We start from the raw sequence: 24,867 nt of genomic DNA, 5'->3' as shown, positions 1-24,867 counted from the left end.
TCCAGCAGACATGGTTGGTAAATCTACAGTAACTGAATTTAAACATGCCTGGGATAAACATATGTCCATCCTAAGATAAAATACAAGAAATAGTAGAAGGGCAGATTAGATGGACCAAGAGGTCTTTTTCTGCCGTCAGACTTCTATGTTTCTATGTTTCTACTAATTAATCTTTTTCTTTGTTTTTTGAGTTTATTCGCTAACCACGTGCCAGGTTTGTTAGCATTCTCAAAAAAAATTGTTTACTATTTTTTATTAGTTGTGCTAATTCTTTATTTTCCAATAAGTTCAATTTGTGTTTTACTAATATAATCTGCTGTTTCTTTTCTTTCCTGTCAGGTTCTTCTTGTTGCTCCTTTTCTCATATTTTATATTCTTCTAAATTCTCCCTATTTAGTCTTTTTTCTTTGTGTTCTTTAGACATGTAAGCAATCACAGTTCCTCTTAATATTGCTTTAGTTGTATCCCATAAGTTTTGTAAATTAGTTTGCTCTTTTTTTGTTTGAAAAAGTAATTGTAAATCTTCTTTCATTTTTGTTTAAATTTATGGTGTTTAATTATTGACATTTTTAATGTCCATCTTGTTTTCTTTGGATTGCCTTTCCAGTTCACTACTAATTCTATAGAAACTACCTTAATCACAAGAAGAAGAGACTATTGAAGTGGAGATTTGGAGAAGATCGGGAGGCAGAAGACAGAAAACGTTAGAGTGACTGATAGCAGGAACTGTAAGTAGTAATGACATTGCAAAATGGAAGCTGGTCATTTTGAGAGCTTAGGGAGAAGTAAGGGAAAGTAAGATTCCTGAAAAGAATACAAAATATTGAAGAGCAAGGTTGGTTGTTGATCCTTAAAAACGTTTTTGTTTTTTTCTCTTATCCTGTCAAGGGGTTTCATTTTTGTGCACCTTTTTTATGATTTTATTTTTTATTTTTTTATTTTATTAATAGAGTTGAAAGGGACCGTTAGGTCATCGAGTCCAACCCCCTGCCTGAGCAGGAAACCCTACAGCACCCCAGCCAAATGGAAGTCCAATCTCCTCTTGAAGGTGTCCAGAGTTGGGGAGTTCACCACCTCCCCTGGCAGGCAGTTCCATTGGTTGATCGCTCTGACCATCAGGAAGTTCTTCCTTATTTTCAGGTTGAATCTCTCCTTGGTCAGTTTCCAACCATTGTTCCTCGTCCGGCCCTCTGGTGCCCTGGGGAATAAAGAGACCCCGTCCTCACTGTGGCAACCCCTCAAGTATCTGTAAACTGCTATCATGTCCCCTCTAGACCTTCTTTTTTCTAGGCTGTCCATGCCCAGTTCTCTCAATCTCTCTTCGTAAGTCTTGGTTTCGAGTCCCCTAATCATTTTGGTTGCTCTTTTTTGCACCTTCTCCAGAGTTTCGATGTCTTTTTTGTAGTGAGGTGACCAAAATTGGACGCAGTACTCCAGGTGAGGTCTGACCAGGGCATAGTAGAGTGGTATTAGTACTTCCCTGGTCTTGGAGCGTATTCCTCTGTTGATGCAGCTTAGGATTGAGTTGGCTTTTTTGGCTGCTGCTGCACATTGCTGACTCATGTTTAGTTGATTGTCCACCAAGACTCCAAGATCTCTTTCGCAGTCACTACTGCTGAGTGGGGTATCTCCCAGACTGTATGTATGTCTAGGGTTCTTTTTGCCGAGGTGGAGGACTCTGCATTTGTCGGTGTTGAACCTCATTTTGTTGGTATGGGCCCACTGTGATAGTCTGTCTAGGTCTTCTTGTACTCTGAGCCTGTCCTCAAGGGTGTTGGCTACCCCCGCCAGCTTGGTGTCATCTGCAAATTTTATTAGTTCCCCTTTTATTCCCTCGTCCAGGTCGTTGATGAAGATGTTAAAGAGTACAGGACCCAGGACAGAGCCCTGTGGTACTCCACTGTCTACTTTTTTCCATGTGGATTTGGTGTCATTGAGGACAACTCGTTGGGTGCGGTTGATCAGCCAACTGTTTATCCATCTACATGTGTAGTAATCTACTCAATTTTTTTCTAGTTTGTGGATTAGGAGATTGTGGTCGACTTTATCGAAAGCCTTACTGAAATCCAAGTATATGAGGTCCACTGAGTTGCGTTGGTCAACTGAATTGGTTATGGTGTTGAAAAATGATATGAGATTGGTTTGGCATGATTTGTTTCTGATGAATCCGTGCTGGCTATTGGATATGATCTTGTTTGTTTCTAGGAAGTGGGTAAGTTGTTTTTTGATTATTTTCTCCAGTATTTTTCCAGGTATAGAGGTCAGACTGATTGGTCTGTAGTTACCTGGGTCGGTCTTTTTGCCTTTTTTGTGGATGGGGACTACGTCAGCTCGCTTCCAGTCTTCCGGTAGGTCTCCAGTGATCCAGGATATTTGGTAGATGAGGAGGAGTGGTTCCGCTATGGTGTCTGCCAATTCTTTTAGGACTTTGGGGTGAAGTCCGTCTGGCCCTGGTGATTTGTATTCGTTGAGTTCCCTCAGGTAGTCCCTCACTGTGCTTTTGTCTATGTTGAGTTCGGTTCTGGGGCAGTTTGTTGCAGTTAAATTGCAGATTGGTTGGAGGGAGGTTCCCTTTTGTGTGAAGACTGATGCAAAGTAGGCATTGAGTAGCTGTGCTTGGTCATTGCTGTCTGTGATTTCTCTACCCTCTTCGTTTTTTAGTGTGACGATTGTTTCTTTGATTTTCTTCTTATTGTTGATGTGTTGGAAGAATCTTTTTTTGTTGTCTTTGACTTCCGCTGCAAGGTGTTGTTCATATTGTGCCTTTGCTGTTTTTATTTTTTGTTTGCAGGAACTGGCTGTTTGCTGATATTCCGCTTTGGTTATGAGTCCTTCTTTCCATTGTTTGTACTTAGCTTTTTTTCCTTTTATGTCATCTGCGAGGGCTTTGTTTAGTCATGCAGGTTTAGTTTTGGTTTTCCTGTTTTTCCTTTTCATGGGGATTGCGTTGTTTTGGGCGTCTATGATGCTGTTTTTTAGGATCACCCAGGCTTCCTGAGTGGTTTTTCCTTCTAAGAGTTCGTTCCAGGGGCATTGTTCAAGGTTCGCTCTGAGCTTGTTAAAGTCCGCTTTTCTGAAGTCTGGGACTGTAGTGGTGTTGGGTATAGTAGCTAGTGATTGCACTATGTTGAATTTGAGGATGACGTGGTCGCTTTCTCCCAGTTTCCCTTCTTCTTCTGTTCCCTCTATTGTTTCTTCCCTGTTTGTTAGTATTAGGTCTAATATAGCATTCCCTCTGGTTCCTGTTTCAACTTTTTGGGTTAGAAAGTTGTCAGCTAGACTGGAAAGAAATTTGGCAGACTTTCCGCTTGGTGCGGAGTTAGTTTTCCAGTTGATGTCTGGGTAGTTGAAGTCCCCCATTATTGTCGTGCTGTGTTTGTTGCATATGTCTGTTAGTTGGCATGTGAAGAGGTCGTCCATTGTGTCTGTTTGATTGGGTGGTCTGTAGTATACAGTGATCGCTCGGGTTTCGCGAGGGTTCCGTTCCAAGACCCCTCGCGAAACTCGATTTTTCGCGATATAGCGGTGCGGAAGTAAAACACCATCTGCGCATGCGCGCCCTTTTTTTTCATGGCCGCACATGCGCAGATGGTGGAGTTTGCGTGTGGGCGGCGGGGAAGACCCAGGGAAGGTTCCTTTGGCCGCCCAACAGCTGATCTGCTCTGCAGCGCGGCAGCAGCGAGGAGCCGAAGATGGGGTTTCCCCATTGCCCAGGCAACGGGGAAACCCCATCTTCGGCTCCTCGCTGCTGCCGCGCTGCGGAGCAGATAAGCTACTGGGCGGCCGAAGGAACCTTCCCTGGGTCTTCCCGCCGCCCAGGCAAAGGGGAAACCCCAAGATCGCTTGCCGCTTGCCCGTTCACCCGCCCGCCCGGCTGCTCGCTTGCCCGTTTACCCCGCCCGCCCGGCCGCTCCGCTTGCCCGTTCACCCGCCCGCCCGGCTGCTCGCTTGCCCGTTCACCCGCCCGCCTGGCCGCTCCGCTTGCCCGTTCGCCCACCCGGCCGCTCGCTTGCCCGTTCGCCCGCCCACCCGGCCGCTCCGCTTGCCCGTTCACCCACCCGCCTGGCCGCTCGCTTGCCCGTTCGCCCGGCCGGCCGGCCGCTCCGCTTGCCCGTTCACCCGCCCGCCCGGCCGCTCTGCTTGCCCGTTCGCCTGCCCGCCCGGCTGCTCACTTGCCCGTTCCCCCGCCCGCCCGGCCGCTCCGCTTGCCCGTTCACCCGCCCACCCGGCTGCTCGCTTGTCGCTCGAGAGCAAGAGGGGGACAGATAGAGAAAGAGAGAGAAGGAAAGAAAGAGATGAGAGAGGGAGGAAGAGAGTGTGAGAGAAGAAGAAGCAAGATAGAGAAAGAGAGAGAGAAAGAAAGATGAGAAAGGAAGGGAGTGACGTCATCGGGTGGAAAAATCGCGATATAGCGTTTCGCAAAGATCGAGATCGCGAAACTCGGGGGATCGCTGTACTCCAATTGTGGTGTTGCTCTTTTTTTCTTTTATGTTGACCCATATGATTTCTAGGGGGTTATCATCTTTGGTTGGATGTAGTTCTGTGGCAGTGTAGTGGTCTTTGATGTATAGTGCAACACCTCCTCCTTTCTTGTTTGACCTGTTCTTCTTGAAGAGGTTGTAACCCATTATCTGTGTGTTCCAGGCGTGTGTTTCGTCCCACCAGGTTTCTGTGATTCCAATTAGATCATATTGGCCCCCGTGTATTAATAATTCCAGTTCATCCTCTTTGTTTCCCAAGCTTTGTGCGTTCGTGTACAGGCATTTTAGATGTTTGTGTTTGTTTGCAGGTAGAAATTTTTTATTCTCAGGTTTGTTTGTAGGCTTGTCCCGTTCCCCTTCCTTGTTTTGTTCAGTGTTTTGTCGTATAGTTTGGTCACCCTCCCCTCTCAGAGCTAGTTTAAAGCCCTCCTGATGAGTTGGGCTAGTCGGTTGCCTAGGAGGTTCTTCCCCGCTCTAGTGAGGTGTAGCCCGTCGCTTGCTAGAAGCCCTTCTTGGAGATAGTGCAGGCCATGGTCGAGGAAGCCAAAGTTCTTATGGCGACACCATCCTTTAAGCCAGTGATTTATCTGCGGGATTTTGCGTTCTCTGGCGGGGTGTCGTCCTCTAGTGGGGAGGATGGAAGAAAAAACAACCTGAGCACCTGTTTTTCTGATTGTGTTGCCCAAGTGGTCATAGTCTTTCATAATTTGGTTCATGTCATTCCCTGTGTCGTTGGTTCCCGCATGAATCACCAATAGTGGGTAGTAGTCCGTGGGTTTGAGTATTTTGGTGAGGTTTTCAGTTATGTCAGAGATTTTAGCTCCAGGGAGGCAGCACACCTCTCTAGATTGGTTGTCTGGTCTGCATATGGGAAGCTCAGTTCCCCTGAGGATTGAGTCTCCAATTACCAGTACTCTCCTTTTCTTTTTGGCTGGCTTGGGGTGAGGGAGGTTAGCTTCTGTTGTTGAGGCTTTTGGTGGAGTTGTGCTGTGCTTGGTTCTTGGTAGTTCTTTGTCAGATGTTTGCAGGTTTTCTTGTTCCGAGAGTACTGAATATTTGTTGCTTGTAGGCAGTGGGGTTGGGAGGAGGAGGGTTGGAGTTGGTGGAGGCTTGTTTTTTCGTCTTAGGGTGATGTGTGTCCAGCTATTTACTGCTTCTGGGGCGTGGATTCGGCTTAGCTCCTCTGGGGTGTTGGTTTTGTTGGGAGTCTGATGGATTTTCTCATTGTGATGTTGGTGCTTCAGGGTTGTTAGGTTTTTCTCTAGGTTTTCGATTTTTTCCTCAAGCAGCTGGATGAGTTTGCATTTGTTGCAGGTAAAGTTTTGGAGGTTTGAGGGGAGGAGTGAGTACATGGAGCACAAACTGCAGCACACCATGGATTCAGTTCCGTCTTCATCTATGCTTGTTCGGGGAGTGACTTCTGTGTGCATGGTTGGTGTATCTTCTCTCTCTCTCTCTCTGTTGTTCTTTATGTGTGTGGTAGGTTGCAGGGTGGGTGCGGGAGAGTGTAGAGGTGACGTGTCTGCTCTTGTTGCTGGGTTGGTGATTTCCTCTGCTTCCCTGGTCAGCAAACCCGGTGTTCTTTTGCCTCGCGATGAGCTTTTAGCTTCTTCCCAGCATGCACCAGGAGTATGCAAATTACCCCCTGAAGCTCAGATTCCTGGGTGGTGAGTTCCTCTGCTTCCCTGGTCAGCAAACCCGGTGTTCTTTTGCCTCGCGGTGAGCTTTTAGCTTCTTCCCAGCATGCACCAGGAGTATGCAAATTACCCCCTGAAGCTCAGATTCCTGGGTGGTGAGTTCCTCTGCTTCCCTGGTCAGCAAACCCGGTGTTCTTTTGCCTCGCGGTGAGCTTTTAGCTTCTTCCCAGCATGCACCAGGAGTATGCAAATTACCCCCTGAAGCTCAGATTCCTGGGTGGTGAGTTCCTCTGCTTCCCTGGTCAGCAAACCCGGTGTTCTTTTGCCTCGCGGTGAGCTTTTAGCTTCTTCCCAGCATGCACCAGGAGTATGCAAATTACCCCCTGAAGCTCAGATTACCCCCTGAAGCTCAGATCATGATGTGTAACATGATCTCAAGCTATACGTTGTTTACCTCCCAGAATGATGAGAGCTATTTATTTATTTGTTTGTTTATTTATTTGATTTATATGCCAAGTTATAAATTTATTGGATTTATATATAATGAGAACTGTTGCCCAAGAATGAGATGAGGAAATCCTTCCATTTCTTTCTCTTTTTCTTTTGGTGCATGATTTTATGGAAGATGTTATAACTGATTTCCCACATTGCAGGTAACAAATTATTTGAAGACATACGGATTCAAAGTTTTCACAAACTCCATACAGTATTGAATAAATCTTTGTGTTAATAAGTCAAAACTTTTGTAATTGTGTAATACGTTCTGCTAAAATAAGCCATATTATGATTTTAAGGGGCCAGGTGGATGTCTCCTGAATTAAAAATATAGAAATACAGAAAATTGATGGCAGAAAAAGAAAACTTGTATATTTAAAGGTTTCAGTCATGTCCCCTCTTTTCCCTTCTGTCTTCCAGGCTGCACATATTCAATTCATCCAAACTCTCCTGATATGTTTTGTCCCTCCATTTTTGTTCCCTGTCTCTAACTTGCTTATCAGTTTCTTTTTTTAAGTGAGATATCCAGAAGTGGACACAGTATTCCTAATAGGGTCTGACTAAAGCTATTTGAGTGGAATGTGGAATCTGTGGTCCTGAGATATTACTGAATTAAAACTAGCTAGGGGAGGAGGGAGTTGAAGTTCAGCAATTTCTGTTGGGCCAGTGACTTTCCAGCCCATGTATACCTGCTCGGTAGGCTGCAGCATAGGCTCAAATTTACTTGTAGGACATTCTCTAAAATTGGCAATGAAAAGGGTTTAGTTCAACTGGCAGCTTTTTTATCAGTTTGCATCAGAAAATGATATGGGAAGCAAATCCCTTTCAGCAACTGTTCTCTGTTAAGCTCATCCTCTAGCCCTCTGATGGCAAACTTCTGGCACTCAGTTTTCACAAAAACTGGGGTGTTTGTTCCTTCCCAGAGCACCCAGAAACACTCTGCAGACTTCCCAAACCCTCTGTGTGCCCAATGTTTTGCAAAAATGGGCCTGTTTTTCACCCCTTGTTGCAAAAAGCAGGGTGTTCAGAGGGTTTGAGAGGCCTGCAAAGTGCTCCTGGGAGGGACCAGGGAGGACAAAAACTTTACCTCTTCACAATCTTGGCGTGTCTTATAGTCTGAAAAATATGGTATATTGCCTTATTGGCACTCAGAGATAAATACATGGGTTTGGGTTGCGGTTTGAGCACTTGGTCTCATAAAGGTTCGTCATCACTGTCCTAGGGCGAAAGAGTTTGTTTTAAATGGATAAAAAGATCTGTGCTGCTCGTTAGCAAAATCCAAGTGGAAGTGAGGATGCTGCTGATCCTGATACTGGTAAACAGAAGCAGAATTGTTTTTTCTTGTTTTGCTCTCCCAAAATTAAGGTGCATCTTATACTCCAGGTGTCTTATACTCCAAAAAAATACAATATTGTATATTATTCCAATTTCATTTTAAATTATATTTTATCCAATTCCATTTTAAAATGTTTTTAACAGATTTCAGTAATAATTTATGTTTGGAATGCTGCACTTTGAAGTGGCCCAAGGAGGACCAATCAATAAACTAACTAAAAGGAAACCAGCATGGCTGCACAAAGACCTCACCAACAAACTGAATGGGAAAAAAAAGATAAATACAAAAAATGGAAAAAAGGGCACATAACCAAGGCAGAGTACCAACAGATAGCCATAGAAACATAGAAGATTGACGGCAGAAAAAGACTTCATGGTCCATCTAGTCTGCCCTTATATTATTTCCTGTATTTTACTTTAGGATGGATATAAATATAAATAGAGGGATATAATCAGGGCCAGAGAGGTACTAGTACCACTCTATATAGCCTTGGTCAGACCACACCTAGGGTACTGCGTCCAGTTTCGGTCACCACACTACAAAAAAGACATTGAAACTTTAGAGAAAGTGCAGAAGAGACCAACCAGAATGATTGTGGGACTGGAAAATAAAGCATACAAGCAGCGGTTGCTGGAACTGAATTTTGCTAGTCTGGCGGAGGACCAGGGGTGACATGATAGCAATGTTCCAATATTTGAGAGGATGCCACAGAGAGGAGGGGGTCAGGGAAGCCAAATAAAGAATAATGGATAGAAGCTGACCAAGGAGAGATTCCGCCTGGAAGTGAGGAGAAACTTTCTGACGGTGACAGCAATCAACCAGTGGAACAGCTTGCCTGCATAAGTTGTGAGACCCCATCACTTGCAACCTTCAAGGGGGATTGGATTGCCATCTGTTTCAAATGTTTATTTATTTATTTATTTTATTTATTTGTCCAATACGCAATACGTATTGCAGAGAATAGGCATGTAGTAATATATATAAAGAAAGGGATAGAAGAAAATATATAAAAATAGAGGAGAAGATATATGAAAGGAAGAAAAGATATATGAGATAAAGGAGAGACAATTGGACAGGGAATGAAAGGCACACTAGTGCACTTATGTATGCCCCTTACTGACCTCTTAGGAACCTGGAGAGGTAAACTGTAGGAACTCCTGCTTGAGTGGGGAGTTGGACTAGATCAGCGTTTCCCAACCGGTGTGCCGCGGCACACTAGTGTGCCGCGAGACATGGCCAGGTGTGCCGCCAAGCTCCAGCTGGGCGGGGCGCTGCCGGTACTTCCGTCCTGGGGCTCCTGCTCGCAGCTGTCCCCCGGCTCCTGCTCGATGCCGTGGTTTTCGGCGCTCTCCTGCTGGGCCCCAAAGAAGGAAGGCAGGAAGAAGGAGAGCTCCATTCTTCGCGCCTTTTTCCCGCCTTCCTTCTTTGGGGCCCAGCAGGAGAGCGCCGAAAACCGCGGCATCGAGCAGGAGCCGGTTGACAGCTGCGAGCGGGAGCCCCAGGACGGAAGTACCGACAGTTCCCCGCCCAGCTGGAGCTTCTCTGGCGTCGACGGCAAGTGTCCTTTGTGGCCCGGCAGGAGGGCACTGGCGATGGGAGCGGGAGGGGGGGTGGCCGCAGCGGCCGCAGGCAGTCGCGGGGAGATGGCGGCGGCGAGAGGGAGCGCTCGCTCTCGCTCTCTCAGCTGACTGCAAGCGGGAGCCCTGACGGTGGCGGTTGGACGTGCTGCTAGACGTCGTACATGCTGGCGCTGCGGGCCTGGCATATACGGTGTCCAGCAGCACGTCCAGCTGCCGCCGTCAGGGCTCCCGCTTGCAGTCAGCTGAGAGAGAGAGAAAGAAAGAGAGACATATAAGAGAGGCAGAGAGAGAGAGAAAGAGAGACATAGCAAGAGAGGCAGAGAAAGAGAGACAGAGCAAGAAAGAGAGGCAGAGAAAGAGAGATAGAGAAAGAGAGAGAGAAAGAGAGACATAGCAAGAGAGGCAGAGAGAGAGAAAAAGAAAGAGAGACATAGTAAGAGAAAAAGAGAGACTTAGCAAGAGAGGCACAGAGAGAGAGAGAGAAAGAGAAAGAAAGAGAGACATAGCAAGAGAGACAGAGAGAGAGAAAGAGAGAGAAAGAAAGAGAAATAGCAAGAGAGGCATAGAGAAAGAAAGAGACATATAGCAAGACAGTGAAAGAGAGAGCAAGAGAGAGAGAAAAAAGCAAGAAAGAGATAGCAAGAGAGACAGAGAGAGAGAGAGAGCAAGGGAGAGAGAAAGATATAGAGGAAGGGAAGGAGGGAGAGAGAAAGAGAGCAAAAAAGAGTGGAAGAAAGAAAGAAAGAGGGATGGAGAGAGAGAAAGAATGGAAGGAAGGAAAAGAGAGAAAGAGGGAGAAATAGAGCGAAAGGGAGGAAGAGAGAGGTTTTTTTTGTCCAAACTTTTCTTTAGCCCGCCCCCCCGCCCCGCCCCCTTTCAGTGTTCCCCAGGATTTTGAATATATGAATAATGTGCCGCGGCTCAAAAAAGGTTGGGAAACAATGGACTAGATGACCTACAAGGTACCTTCCAACTCTAATAATAAATCTAAATCTAAACAAATTTAAGAAGTTTCAATTAATATCTTCCTGTCTTACAACGGAAATGAGCAGGCTCCATTACTATCATATGTCGAGGATTACCTGTAGAGAAATATTTTCCCCTAAATATTCCCCTGCAAGCTAATTTTCCTACAACTTCTTTTTAAAAATGATATTGTGATTTATTTCACTATTTAAAAACATTAATTTCTCCTACTAATGGAACTCCAACCAATGCCAAAACAGCATTGGTTTGGGAGGAAGATGTTTTCATTGCAAATGTCACTTACCTTGAACAGACTGTAAACATCAGCCTGACTTTGAAACCATTGAGCTATCAAATGGTTTTTTTGTCTTTTACTATTTGAAGGAAGACAAGGATAGGGCTCAAAGTCTTCCAAATAAAAGTGAAATCCTCTTGCATTAATGGCTTCAACGTAAGGGTAAGGAGACCAATACACCTGAAAGCAGAGTAAATTGACATAAACAAAAGCAAACCAGAACAAATTAGTGTTTTTAGAATTATAATCATAATATCATAGAAGACTGATTCCTGGTAGCATTTGCACATGATTCAGAATTAAGTAGCCATTTCATCAAAATTTCAAAGCAGGACCACCGAACCCTACATATGTTTCTACATTGAAACATCCTTAGATATTTGATCAAATTTTTAATCAAATTTTAGAAAACATAGTATACTGTTCCAGTCACACAATTTAGCCAATTTGGAATGTATGTTTTTATTTTAGAATTTAACAATCTAACCTTTACATCAGTAAAGATATTAAAATATATGAAAAATATTTGAAAAAGACATTTTGAAAAATGCAACTGTAACATCACTTTCCTTGATCAGGAGAGCTGTCTCTATTGTTTTTTTTAACTCACGTCAGAGACATGGAGATGCTTCTAGATTGAAAGTGCCTGATTAATATTAAAATCGGATAATTATCTCAAGCTGCTTATAATTTCATTTACTTTAGTTTGCACACATAGCCTGCTTTTCTTTAACTACTCATGCATTTATGAACAGATGAAGAATTCATTAATCACAGAGAAGGGTTGTATTTCCTTACTGATTCTGGTGTCAGTGTTTGGTTTCTCTGCAAAAGAACACTCTTGTCCACAGCACGGACGGAGCACAGGGCACCAGGGGCAGCTTCTATGTGCAGATTGACCGTTGCCCCTGGAAGCTCTTCCTGCTTAGAGAAGTCCAATGTCACCTATGGATGGGGATACAAGAGATAAATAATACAAGGACATTTCCAAGAATTTTGCATGAATAACTTAGGATACTAGAAAAAGAGAATTAGTTTTTTTTTCTTTGAGACTACATAAAGTGTCCAAAGATAATTTGAGCATTTTAGTCTCAAGATAGGACTTTGCTTGATTTGTTCTAAATTAGTTTTCTTGGCTATCCACAATAATATTTATGCAATAATATGTATGCAACACAAGAACAGAACCTTACAAAATACACCAAGATTTTGATTCCCAACATCATGGAACTGTTAAACTTTTAGCTTTTTTACCTACTTCCAATCTATACCAACAAAAATTCCTGTGGGCTCCCCATCTCAGCATGCATACCAGAAACAGTCATGTTATGCCTAGAAAGCAAACCTCAAAAATAGGGCATCTATGTCCAACAACACATAACTGGTATTAGTGTCACCAACAGCACTTAACACTGAGTTAAAAGTGATATGTCTTAGAAGACATACAAATTGAGGCAGACATGTTTGAAAGGCTAACATGTTTATTCATCTCAAGGTAAATGCTGATAGTGAATAGCCCTAGCCTTTCTGCTTAATGCAGAACACTCAAACTAACAGAGAGCAGCTAAGTCAGTACCCTTAACAGCTCCTTATATATTTATTTATTTTATTGATTGATTGATTTTGTCCATTACACAATGAGGGCTATATTGAGTATACATATAGTAAATACATAATGGAGGTTATAGAGGATATACTCATAGAAAAAATATATCTAAGAAAGAATAGAAGAGAAGAAATAGGAATAAAATATATCAAGGAAAGAATAGAAGAAATATAGGAAAAGAAAAATGGTATAGGAGATATAGGAGAACAATAGGACAGGGGATGGAAGGCACTCGAGTGCACTTATGCACGCCCCTAAGGGTAAAGTTTTGGGGGTTTGGAGATGACACTATGGAGTCCGGTAATGAGTTCCACGCTTCGACAACTCGGTTAATGAAGTCGTGTTTTTTACAGTCAAGTTTGGAGCGGTTAATATTAAGTTTAAATCTGCTGTGTGCTCTTGTGTTGTTGTGGTTGAAGCTGAAGTAGTCACCAACAGGCAGGACGTTGCAGCATATAATCTTGTGGGCAATACTTAGATCATGTTTAATCATGATTGTCGGGGGCAATAGGCTGATTCTGTAAACCAGTTAGAGAGGACGGTAAAAGCACTACGAAGCAGTAGATAAGTCTAAATGCTATTGCTATCGCTACTCCTATCTCTTTTCCCTTCTTGCTTCTGAGGAAATGATAGTGTTGGCCCACACCCAACGGAGCTTGAGTAGCAACGCTCCCAGTTTCCCTGCTTGGTCCCTCCACTGGGCATAGACATTTATTTATTTATTTATTTTGTCCAATACACAATGAGGGGTTTAGTGGGTAAAATACTAGTAAAATACATGATGAAGGTTATAGAGGAGATACTCATAGTACAATATATCTAAGAAAGAATAGAAAAGAAGATATGGTAATAGAACATATCAATGAAAGAAGAAGAGATATAGGAATAGAAGAAAGGTATAGGAGATATAGGAGAGCAATAGGACAGGGGACAGAAGGCACTCTAGTGCACTTGTACTCGCCCCTTATTGACCTCTTAGGAATCTGGATAGGTCAACCATAGATACAGTGATCCCCCGAGTTTCGCGATCCCGATCATTGCGAATCGCTATATCGCGATTTTTCCACCCGATGACGTCACTCCCTTCCTTTCTCATCTTTCTTTCTCTCTCTCTTTCTCTATCTTGCTTCTTCCTCTCTCACACTCTCTTCCTCCCTCTCTCATCTCTTTCTTTCCTTCTCTCTCTTTCTCTATCTCTCCCCCTCTTGCTCTCGAGCGGCAAGCGAGCGGCCGGGCGAGTGGGTGACGGGCAAGCGGCAAGCGAGCAGCCAGGCGGGCGGGCGAACGGGCAAGCGGCAAGCGAGCAGCTAGGCGGGCGGGCGAACGGGCAAGCGGCAAGCGAGCAGCCAGGCGGGCGAACGGGCAAGCGGCAAGCGAGCAGCCAGGCGGGCGGGCGAACGGGCAAGCGGCAAGCGAGCGGCCGGGCGAGCGGGTGACGGGCAAGCGGCAAGCGGCAAGCGATCTTGGGGTTTCCCCTTTGCCTGGGCGGCGGGAAGACCCAGGGAAGGTTCCTTTGGCCGCCCAACAGCTGATCTGGTCCGCAGCGCGGCAGCAGCGAGGAGCCGAAGATGGGGTTTCCACGTTGCCTTGTTGTGGTTGAAGCTGAAGTAGTCGCCGACAGGCAGGACGTTGCAGCATATGATCTTGTGGGCAATACTTAGATCTTGTTTAAGGCGTCTTAGTTCTAAACTTTCTAGGCCCAGGATTGAAAGTCTAGTGTCGTAGGGTATTCTGTTTCAAGTGGAGGAGTGAAGGGCTCTTCTGGTGAAGTATAGTCATGATTCAGCTTGCAGCAGCAGCCCAGCAGTAGCAGAGGACCTGAGGGAAGTCTAGATACAGCAGAAAGCAATCCTTTCCTTTCGTTTTTCCCCTATCTTGAATAGTAGATAACAATCTTCTGACTGAAAATACCTACTCCAATTTATTAATCATGCCTGTCAATCTGTAGCAATTCATTTAATCATTCACTGTGCCGAGCTTTCCTATTGTTCAGGCTTTTTACATTCCATATACCCGCTGTAATTCTATCTTTAAAATTTCAGATTTTCTTCTACCTGCATGGCAATATTACTAACCAGACAGATTTTGCTTTCACTGCATTATATCTACCATTAGTATTCGAAAAGATCCTCAGCTATTTCCCAATATTACACTGAGGACTTTCCAACATGCCATTGTCAGGCATGTTATACTATCATCCAAATTGCTTTTTGCTAATGTATATGAGTGGTTTACCATTTCTTTCTCCCCCACTGTATGAAATGACATGTTTCCCATTGTCACTGAAGTGACCACATTTCTCCAGCATCTTCCTGTATGTCTGCTGTCAAGGAAGTTCCTACTTGCTTTAGTGGGGAGGGATTGTAGCTGGGAAGATTTACATACTTTGGGTGACCTTGTTGGGATTATATACTGTTAGGTAGTTTGATGTTCTACACACACACACACACACACACACCCCTTGCTATGATGAGGTAGCATTCCTTTTATGGATCTCTATTATTACACAGGGATCTTGGGTTTTTTTAAAATTGAAAATCAATTCAACTAGGGACAAGAAGGAATCTGAAAGGTAGCTATATACAGTGATCCCTCGATTTTCGCTGGTTCAAACTTCGCGAAACGGCTTTACCACGGTTTTTCAAAAAATAATAATTTAAAAATAGTCCGCGGTTTTTTTCCCTATACCACGGTTTTTCCCGCCCGATGACGTCATACGTCATCACCAAACTTACGTCTGCCATTGCTGATTGGCCGAAATCTCGGCCAATCAGCTTTGCCATCGCAAAAAGTTTGCCCGACAACGCTGATGCACTGAAATCTCAGCCAATCAGCGTTGTCATTGCAAAAATTTCGCCCGACAATGCTGATGGACAGAAATCTCGGCCAATCAGTGGTGTTATCCCAGCGTGCTTTGGAACTTTTACAACTTGTTAAAACTTCTTGGAAGATGGCTCCTAAACATTGCACGCGGAGCGGAGGCGGCGACGCTAAAAAGAGCAGGAAGATGCTGACAATTAAGGAGAAAATTGAACTTTTGGACATGCTAAAAGAGGGACGCTCTTATGCAGATGTTGGTCGGCATTATGGGATCAATGAATCGAGTGTGCGATACATTCGGAAAGACGAAAAGAAGATAAGGCAAACTTCTCTGATAACATTCAACAAGGCAGCAAAAAGGATGGTGACGCCTAGAAACAAACGCCTTATGAAAATGGAAGCTGCTTTGTCCGTGTGGGTACAAGACTGCCGTAAAAAGAGCATTGCTTTGGATACCAACACCATACGGACAAAGGCACAGCAACTCTACACCCGTCTTGCAAACACAGAAGGAGGCGATGCAGATGAGGGAAAAGAACCATTTTCAAACGCAGGTGAGGGCTGGGTTTTTTTATTCCGTCATTATTTAAATGCTTTTACCATACTGTATGCTTTCAATCAAGAGTCACTTCTCTCTCTCTTTCCTGTCATTCTCTGCTTCTTGCAAACACAGAAGGAGGCAATGCAAATGAGGGAAAAGAAGGTGCTGGTGAAGGTGCTGATGACTCTGAAGACCCCCAGCCATCAACATCTACTGCTTCTTCGGCCCCATCCACATTCACAGCAAGTAAAGGGTGGTTCGATAAATTTCAATGGCGCTATGGCCTGAGGAGTGTGTCATTGCACGGAGAAGCTGCCTCAGCAGATACAGGTGCAGCCGAGCAGTACGTCCATGGCACGTTTAAAGACCTAATTGAAGAAGGGGCCTACCTTCCAGAACAGGTGTTCAACATGAACGAAACAGGCCTGTTCTGGAAGAGGATGCCTTCACGGACTTTCTTGATGCAAGATGAAGCCAGAGCCCCTGGTTTTAAGGCCCAGAAAGATCGGGTAACTTTGATCACGTGTGGAAATGCAGCAGGCTTTTTGATGAAGCCAGGGCTAATTTATAAGTCACGAAATCCAAGAGCCCTCAAGAACAGAAATAAGAATGCATTGCCAGTGTACTAGATGCATAATCCTAAAGCATGGGTTACAAAAGCCCTCACGCGGGACTGGTTTCATCAGTGCTTCATCCCACAAGTGAAGGATTATTTGGCTGGCAAAGGACTCAATTTCAAAGTGCTTCTCCTAATGGACAATGCTGGAGGCCATGATGACCTGGCACATGAACATGCTGGGGTACAAGTCGAATTATTGCCACCAAACACCACATCGCTTATCCAGCCGATGGATCAAGGTGTTATCCGCGCATTTAAGGCACTGTACACGCGCAATTCCCTTGGAAGCCTCGTGGAAGCAATGGACGCTGATGAAAACTTCACATTGAAGGGCTACTGGCATCAGTACACGATCACATCGTGTCTGAAGAACATTTAGAATGCCTTAATGGATATGAATTCACAGACAATGAATGCCTGCTGGAAGAAATTGTGGCCAGAAGTGGTGCATGATTACAAGGGATTTGCTCCCGAAGAAATTCAACATGCTGCAGTCCAGAAATCTGTGAAGCTGGCACAGGCACTGGGTGGAGAAGGCTTCATTGACATGACACCAGATGAAGTCAATGGTTTGCTTGATGAGTATGGCCTAACGCTGACAGACAAAGATCTGGAGGAGCTGACCAGGTCAGCGAGTGAAGAAGAGGAGGAAGAGGAAGTTGAACAAGCTGAGGAAGAAGAAGATGTTGGCCTAACACTTGAGCGGCTTGCAGAAGTGCACAGAGCTGCTGCACATCTCCAACACATGGTGGAACTTTGGGATCCCAACATGACTCGCTCTATACACTTTAAGGCCTCCCTTGACAACACCATTGCACCATACAGAGCCATGTTAGCCCAGAAAAAGAAACTACGCCAACAACTGCCCATAACTATGTTTGTCACAAAAACCAAGAGGTCTGTCACACCATCACCTTCAGCGTCCATTGTAGAAGTGCCCGATGAAATTGTGATAGAAGAAGATCCCTAGTTATCCTAGTTATGCTAATATTTTTTGCAAATAACCCCCCCCCCCAAAATGTAAATAAATAATTATCATTTATAACTATCAGGATAACTAAGTGTCTTATTCAATGTACTGTACTGTACAGGTACAGGTAGAGGTACAGTACAGTACTGTACAGTAATGGGAAGGGGAAATGGTAAGGGGATGGGAGATGGTAATTTATGGGTTAAAAGTGTTGGGACTGAGTGACATAGAAGAATGAATGAATGAGTGAGTGAATGAATGAATATTGTACCTGTATGTAAATTCCCCCCCCCCCCACCTGTTTGTGTTTGTGTGTGAACTCTTGAACCATTTTCAAACACAGGTGAGGGCTGGGGTTTTTTATTCTGTCATTATTTAAGTGCTTTTACCATACTGTGTGCTTTCAATCAAGAGTCACTTCTCTCTCTCTTTCCTGTCATTCTCTGCTTCAATCATTTTCTCATTTCTCTTTTTTCCTCCCCTTTTTTCTATCATTTCTCTCTCTCTCTCTCTACCTTCCACTCTCCCCCCTCTTGCTCTTTCTCTCTTTCTCCCTCTCTCCTTTCCATCTCGCTCTGTCTGTTGCTCTCTGTGAGAATGCCTGTCCCGCCTCCTGCAGCCCCCCTCGCTGACAGCTGGGACGAAAGCGCTCTCAGCCAAGGGACTACAAGAGGGGTGGGGCGGGCATTCTCAAAGCACTCAGAGCGGCTAGCGGCTAAATGAGGAGGCCGAGAAGCCGTAGCCGCCAGCGCTGCTGCAGGAGGACTCGTGCCCCAAGAAAGCCGGTGAGAGGGGCGAATCGGGCGGGTGGGGGGTAGCGGCGAGGAGGCCGGAGGCGCTGGGTGGGTGGCCGACATTAAAAACAATCTTTGCCAGCCTCCGCACTTTCGTCGCTCCCCGCCTCCAACTTCAAGCCCTTGCGCGGCCATGGAAAAAGGGTGCGCATGCACAGATGGTGTTTTTACTTCCGCACCGCTACTTCGCGGAAAATCGACTTTCGCGGGAGGTCTTGGAACATAACCCCCGCGAAAATTGAGGGAACACTGTATATGAATTAGCAATGCCCATATCATAACTCTTTCAGTTAATCTATTTTCAGATGCTGATTTGTAAAGAATATGGTTGGTTTCTCTCACCCATGTATTGTTTGCTGTCCCAAGAAACCTACACACTAACCTTATGCTTGAAGCACTTGTTTATTGTGAACCCAGCAGAGTCAGCTGCTACCTCACCATCAGCAAAGACTGCAAAGACCAGAAGACTGGCTCTGGGTGCTAGGTCAGAGCTTGGGGTTAGAATGAGGGAGAAGGTGCCTTTGAGTGCTGGGTCAGGGGGAAAGAAATAATGAGACAAGATTTAAGTTCATACAATGCGTAAATAATTTCTGCCAAATAGAAATAAAGCTGATATAGTATAACAAGGATAGGGAACTTCCGTGTCTCAAAACTAAGGTGGAAACAGTCTCCCTTTCTTACACCACAACGAAATAATCAATTTTTTTTGCCTGTACTCTTCTTCATCATTTGTTTGTTTGTTCTAGGTTCCTCCTGTTCCCTACAAAAGAATGAAGTGAAGAAGCCGAGGCTCTTCTAAATGGCCAGATTAAAGTACTGTCCACAAATTCTTGAACTGGCAAATATATATATTGACATAAAATGTGCCTGCCTATTTTGTCTTTGTTATGTGTTCTCTTCCCTTACTGAGGCTGAATAAATGGGTATGATAGGGTGGTTTTTCACAGCTTTTCCTCCCTTCCCATCAAATATCACCTGCTAATGGAAAAAAAGGACTCACCCTATTTAGTGGGAGGGCAGGATTGAGTAAATGGAGACTGATGCTTTGAATGCTGAGTTTAGGTGCCTGTCCAGCTACCTAATTACTAAATGGCAAATGCTATGAGGCTGCATTTGCCATTCCATAAAATGGAAGGGAAATCTCTTAATGCTCCACCCCAACCATTTTCCACATCCATTATTTATTATGGCTATTTCTGAACATGAAATTAGTGCTTTTCTGAAAGAACAGAATATGTGAGTCTTGTGTAATTATGTCACTCCAGGTTTACTGTCACTTACTTTCTTCCAAGTCAATTGGAATCTGCTGCTGTCCACTAGAGACAATATTTCCTTCTGATATAACCTGCAGGAAAAAAGTGGTCCAGGTTCATGGATCACAATTCTATAAATTTATATAAATACCACAGGGGCTTATTTAGCACATATTAAGTCATAAATAAAATATTCATTACAACTTGCTGTGTCCTAAACAGGTTTTTAATGTGAACCAGGACAATATGACAATATGTCTCCTGCTGTATAGCTCCCAGTGACCCATTAGAGCCCACAGAGTCAGCCTTCTCCAGGTCCCGTCGACTAAGCAATGTTGGCTGGTGGAGCTGCAGGGGAGGGCTTTCTCTGTGGCGGCACCAGCTCCCTAGAACCAACTATTCCCTGAGATCTGTACTGCCCCCACCCTACTGGCTTTCCGGAAAGCCTTTGGGGGGGGGGTGAAGCTTTGTCAACAGGCCTGGGAGCCATAAGCAATCAACACTCTTCAGTTCCAGCACGCAGTATGATTGCATGACATGATATGATTGTATTAATTAAACTGTTTTTTTACAGTTTTTTATTATTGTAGGCCACCCAGAGTCCTTCGGGAGTGGGCGGCATACAAATTTAATGAATGAATGAATGAATGAATGAATGAATGAATGAATGAATGAATAACTGTCAGACTTCTCTGGCATCCTTGCAGCATCCTTTGTCAAAGTGATGCTGCAAGCTCTACATTTTGTACATGCACATAGTGTCATATTGCTTGTACCAAAGATATGGGGCTTACAGAAATAATATAATCCTGTGTGCATTCCTCTGCCCCTTCCTTGTCCTCCCCCTGTAGATGCTGCTGACTGACTTGTTACCAGAAGAACGGAATTCTGAATTACTGTAATTCTACAGCTTAAGAGGGATGCAAACCTTCAGGGATTTTGGACTGGAAGATTATAAATAAAGCAATCGTTCTTCTGGTAAACGTATAGTTAACTGGAGTCAAAAAGATTATTTGCCTTTAGTTGACAATTTATACTTTTTACTATCACACTCTGTTGCCCTTTTCACAAATGTTTATGCTCACCAAGTAATAGAAATTTATATAGTCAGCCACGGGGCTCAGCTTCTTCCGGTCAAGGATGTAATTCACCAATATTTCCTGATCTTTTCCACAGGGCAGCTCTTCCTCCAGATGTTGAATCTCAAGGAAACTATTACTTTCAGAGTAGAAAGGCTTCAGCCAAACAAAAGCATTATTATATAACGTGCTGACATCACCATGAGTCACATTTGAAAGGGAATTCCTACCCTGTAAAAAAAGGGATAGAATAAGTCAGCAACAGCTAAAGAGTCAAAATAATCTATAGCTTTGTGTAGTATCCTGCATAAACTAGTATCCTGGTTCCAAACTAGAGATTTTCTGTATGTAATATGAAAATTTATTTATTTTTCCCACCATGTATAATTTTTATTCCTCCCCTGGTTCTTCTGGAATCTAAGAATGGTTCCAGAGGGTGTAGTTTTGTGTGTGTTTGTGTACAGTATATGTGTATACAGTATGTATGTGTGTGTGTGTCAGAGGTGGGTTCTAACTTGCCGCCGGTTAGCTTCCTCCCACACCAAATGACTGCACATGCTTTGCGGCACACATGCACATGTGCAGTGCAAAACCCCCAGCTTCTGTGCATGCCCATAATAAAAAATCAGTTTCTGCGCATGCACAGTGGCCAGTGGCCATTACTCCCAGTTCGACAAGCGAGGGGAAATTCCCACTACCACTTCTATAGAACCAGTCTGAGCAGCAGCAACCTACCTCTGATGTGTGTGTGTGTCTGTGTAAAAAGGGAGGAAAGAAAGAAAGATCTAGGGAGAGAACTATTGCTTACCTGTAAAGCAACTGAAGTGTTTTTCCATGTTGTTGTGTCCAAGATGAAATGAACTTCCCCATTCCCATCAGTGATGTATGAGCTATGAGTTTCCAGATCATCAATATCAACAGTAAGGTACACAGTCTGGTTTTTTAAGGGTATATCGTTGACAGTACATTTCATCTACAGGAATACAATGCCTTATTATTGTTGCAATGATAGTTAAGACATTGTATGGAATTAATAGAGCATTGTTCTATGATGTTTACAGGTTGCAAACATAATACTAGATCATTAAAAGTGTCATATTCACGTTATAGGTCAGATTTAAAACTGTTTTTAATAGTTTAAAATAAATCTCTAGCTAAAATAATATTTTACTACTTAAAGTCCATACCATTAAACCAGCCTGTATCCTAGGTAGGAAATAACATGCCAAAAGCACCAATCACTTTCATTTGGAAAAAAGGTAGTTTAATACATCCTGATTGAAGTGGCTAAAAGAAAAATAATAAATATAAACAAATACTTATAAAACAGAAATTTGTTGTGACCCAATCCTCAATATACCTAAAAGCTAGCACGGAAACATTATTGGAAATGCCTTTTCTTCCCCAGCCTAGCAACTGAAATTGCAGCCTGCAAGTGGGAAAAGTGCTGAACATATTGTTTTTCTATTGCCCACAGAACAAGTTTACAAGGAGCGTCACCCAAAGAAAATTGCATTGACTGACCTTTCCAGTATATGGAATTCCATGTTTAAAGAATGTGTCATGGTTTAAAAATTCTATTTGAACTTCTTTTTTGACCACTGAGATTTGGTTATTTCCTGAGATGCTCACTCCTGCAGAAACAGAATACAGAAAAAAAGAAAAACCAATAATATATCTAAGTGTATTTTGACATTTAATTTCCCATTGACCTTGTATCACTGCTTATTTATTTCACCAGTTTCAGTCAGAGTCTTTCTCACAGCTGAATTTATATGCTGACCAGAAGTGGGCTGCTAAGGTGGAATGGTGATTTATGCTCACCCCTGTGGCTCTGAGTGCTAGCGGTGTCCAGCGCAATTCTGCTACCTGCCCAGGTGCAGTAGCAGAATTGCGCTGGACTCCGCTAGCACACAGAGCCACTTCCCACCTTAGCAGTCCACCTCTGATGCTGACTCTCTCTTCAACCAGCAAAAAAAATAAGTTGCAGGAAAGTTTCTGCCTCTCTTTCTTTCTCCAATGGGCAGCTGGTCCTTGACCTGATTCATCTTTGGGTTAGTCATCTAGGCAAGGCATGTCAAATATACTGATTGGAGGACTGCTCCAGTTCTGCTGTCTTCATGACTGGTTAGTGGGAAATGGGGCACCAAATATAGTGGTATTGTAGGTGGCAAGCTTAGTTACCTCACCTCTTTTTGTCTCGGCATCTACGGTATAGTGTTATCTGCTGCGTGACAGTTGGCTTGTGCAGAATAGAAAATCAAAGACATGCCTTTCCTTCAAATTGCCACATGCTGCTCATGTCAACTCTGTTTGTAACACTGCCTTGGATAAATCGGAAAAAGACTCAATTTTTTTTGGTTCCATTGAAAAGAGGTCGATGGAGTCACATTCAACTGCAAACATGATTCCATTACCATTTTTGCAAAGATGATGAAGCTCCGTGCAGGCTGCATGCCTTCTAATCAATTGCAGGCAGTGAAAGAGGCTGGCTAGAGCTCCCGAGACATTTGTTAAGTGAGTTTTGCCCCATTTTACATTTCTTGCCAAAGTTGTTAAGTGAATCACTGGGGCTGTTAAATTAGTACCATAGTGGTTAAGTGAGTCTGACTTCTCCATTGATTTTGCTGGTCAGGTAACAAAAGGGGATTACATGACCCTGAGACACTGCAATCATTATAAATATGAACCAGTTGCCAAGCATCTGAATTTTGATCATGTGACCATGGGGATGCTGCAACAGCCATAAGTTTAAATTTGGAATTTGGAAGATATGCGAAGCAGCCCAGTCACATGCATGTTTAGGGTCTCCCTCCAGTCCTGAGTCTACAGCTCCAATTGTCCTGCCAGCTCCACATTTCTGAAAGGGCAGCTTGACTGATAGGTCACAGAGGTGAAAGGAAGGTTGTAGGTGCAACTTCCCGTTAGGTGCAACCTCTACTCTATGTTTAGGATCAGGTGATTGGGCTGCTTTTAATTATAGTCCAACACTGACAGGTAGGACCAACGAATGATCTTAGCCAGTAGATTGTGGAAATACTCAATAGAATGGGCAAAATTGTAAATCTCTTCCGGAGTAACAACAGCAGTTAAAAAGTATGAGGATTTTTTATCCCAAATGAGTTTGGCTCCACCTTACATCAATTTACTTTTCTTGTCTGTTGATCCTATATATTCAAATGACTATCACCCGGAGACTCCAGTCAAGAAAAGCAAAAGAATTTTGAGATACAAAGTACAAACCAATCTTTATGAGATTATAATATTTGCCATAAGGCTTCCTTTGTTCCTCTATGGGAACACAAGATTTAGTCATAAAAAGTCTGTTTCTCCAATAAACTTATTTTCCCAGAGTGCAATTTTCTTTAGAATAGCACTGTAGTATAAAAGACAAAATCAAGTGGGAATATTGAATCGAATTTACATGTTCAGATATAATATTGAATTTCACATTTCCTTGTACCTGTTCCTTCCTCTTCCATTTCTGCAGAAAGCTCAATAGTATTACTGTATTCTGTTTGAGAGAGTTTAATATCTGCTGTTTTAACAATAAAGGAAGAATATCCAGCTTTGTCTGTCTGGGGATAAAAATAATAAAATTAAGAATAATTATTTAGCTATTACATCAAAACAAGAGAGCTTTGTGTCTCATGGTATCATTGTGACGTATTGTGGATGCTGCTACTAAATGAATGGGATAGCTATTGAAAATATTTGATCTGTACTTTGATTAGTGGTTTTTGGGACCTCCTTCTCTGCTTGGAAATTTATATTGCTGTGTTTTTTTCAGGGTTCAGTGCCTTCTCTTTTCTCATTTATTTATTATATAGATCAAAGTGGACATATGTAAAATACAGTGATGATACTTCTGCTCAAATCCAAAACAAACAGTTCTAACAGCAAATGGGAAGAACATTGGTGAAGTCAGCATCAGATGAGGAATCTTCCAGGGGGACTCACTTTCACCACTACTGTTCAATATCACATTAATTCCACTGACAATAATCCTATGAAACACAAAATTGAGATACTAAATCTCAAGCCAACATGGTAAGATAAACACAGTTCAACTGTGAACTTTGTACTGTACTTGAAAATTGTGCTATTTTATCCATCAGTGAGAAAAAATGAAAAAAAGAAGAAACAGAACTAGGAAATGGAAGCATAATGAAAGCAATAGCAAAAGATGAAGGTTGCAAATACTTAGACATATTAGAAGCAGATAACATCTTCAATGGAAAAGTCAAAGAGTCAACACAAAAACTTCCTTTTGAAATTCTACTATTTCAAGAGTTGGTACTTTCTTGAATAGGGATGAGAAGCAGAACCTTACATAAAGCAGGCTCTGCAAAAGTGGTCAACCTGCAAACATTTGCTAGAGGGGAACAAAATCCC

At 43.3% G+C, this 24,867-nt stretch overlaps 1 protein-coding gene across 2 annotated transcripts in view; it reads right to left on the bottom strand.

The window, feature by feature from the left end:
• LOC139161971 (alpha-2-macroglobulin-like protein 1) overlaps positions 1 to 24,867 on the bottom strand; it is a 116,287-nt gene that overhangs the window by 51,674 nt on the left and 39,746 nt on the right. For both annotated transcript variants that reach the window (XM_070741847.1, XM_070741846.1), the window contains exons 10-17: positions 23,936 to 24,050; positions 21,997 to 22,106; positions 21,281 to 21,445; positions 20,479 to 20,703; positions 19,422 to 19,485; positions 18,523 to 18,668; positions 11,589 to 11,735; positions 10,800 to 10,970 (exon numbers count right to left, since the gene is read on the bottom strand). In XM_070741847.1, coding sequence (XP_070597948.1) covers positions 10,800 to 10,970; positions 11,589 to 11,735; positions 18,523 to 18,668; positions 19,422 to 19,485; positions 20,479 to 20,703; positions 21,281 to 21,445; positions 21,997 to 22,106; positions 23,936 to 24,050 — 1,143 coding nt within the window. The remainder of the gene's footprint in view (positions 1 to 10,799; positions 10,971 to 11,588; positions 11,736 to 18,522; positions 18,669 to 19,421; positions 19,486 to 20,478; positions 20,704 to 21,280; positions 21,446 to 21,996; positions 22,107 to 23,935; positions 24,051 to 24,867) is intronic.

Source organism: Erythrolamprus reginae, chromosome 2, assembly GCF_031021105.1.
Source record: "Erythrolamprus reginae isolate rEryReg1 chromosome 2, rEryReg1.hap1, whole genome shotgun sequence".
NCBI lineage: Eukaryota > Metazoa > Chordata > Lepidosauria > Squamata > Dipsadidae > Erythrolamprus > Erythrolamprus reginae.
This window is presented reverse-complemented; position numbering and strand designations above follow the sequence as displayed.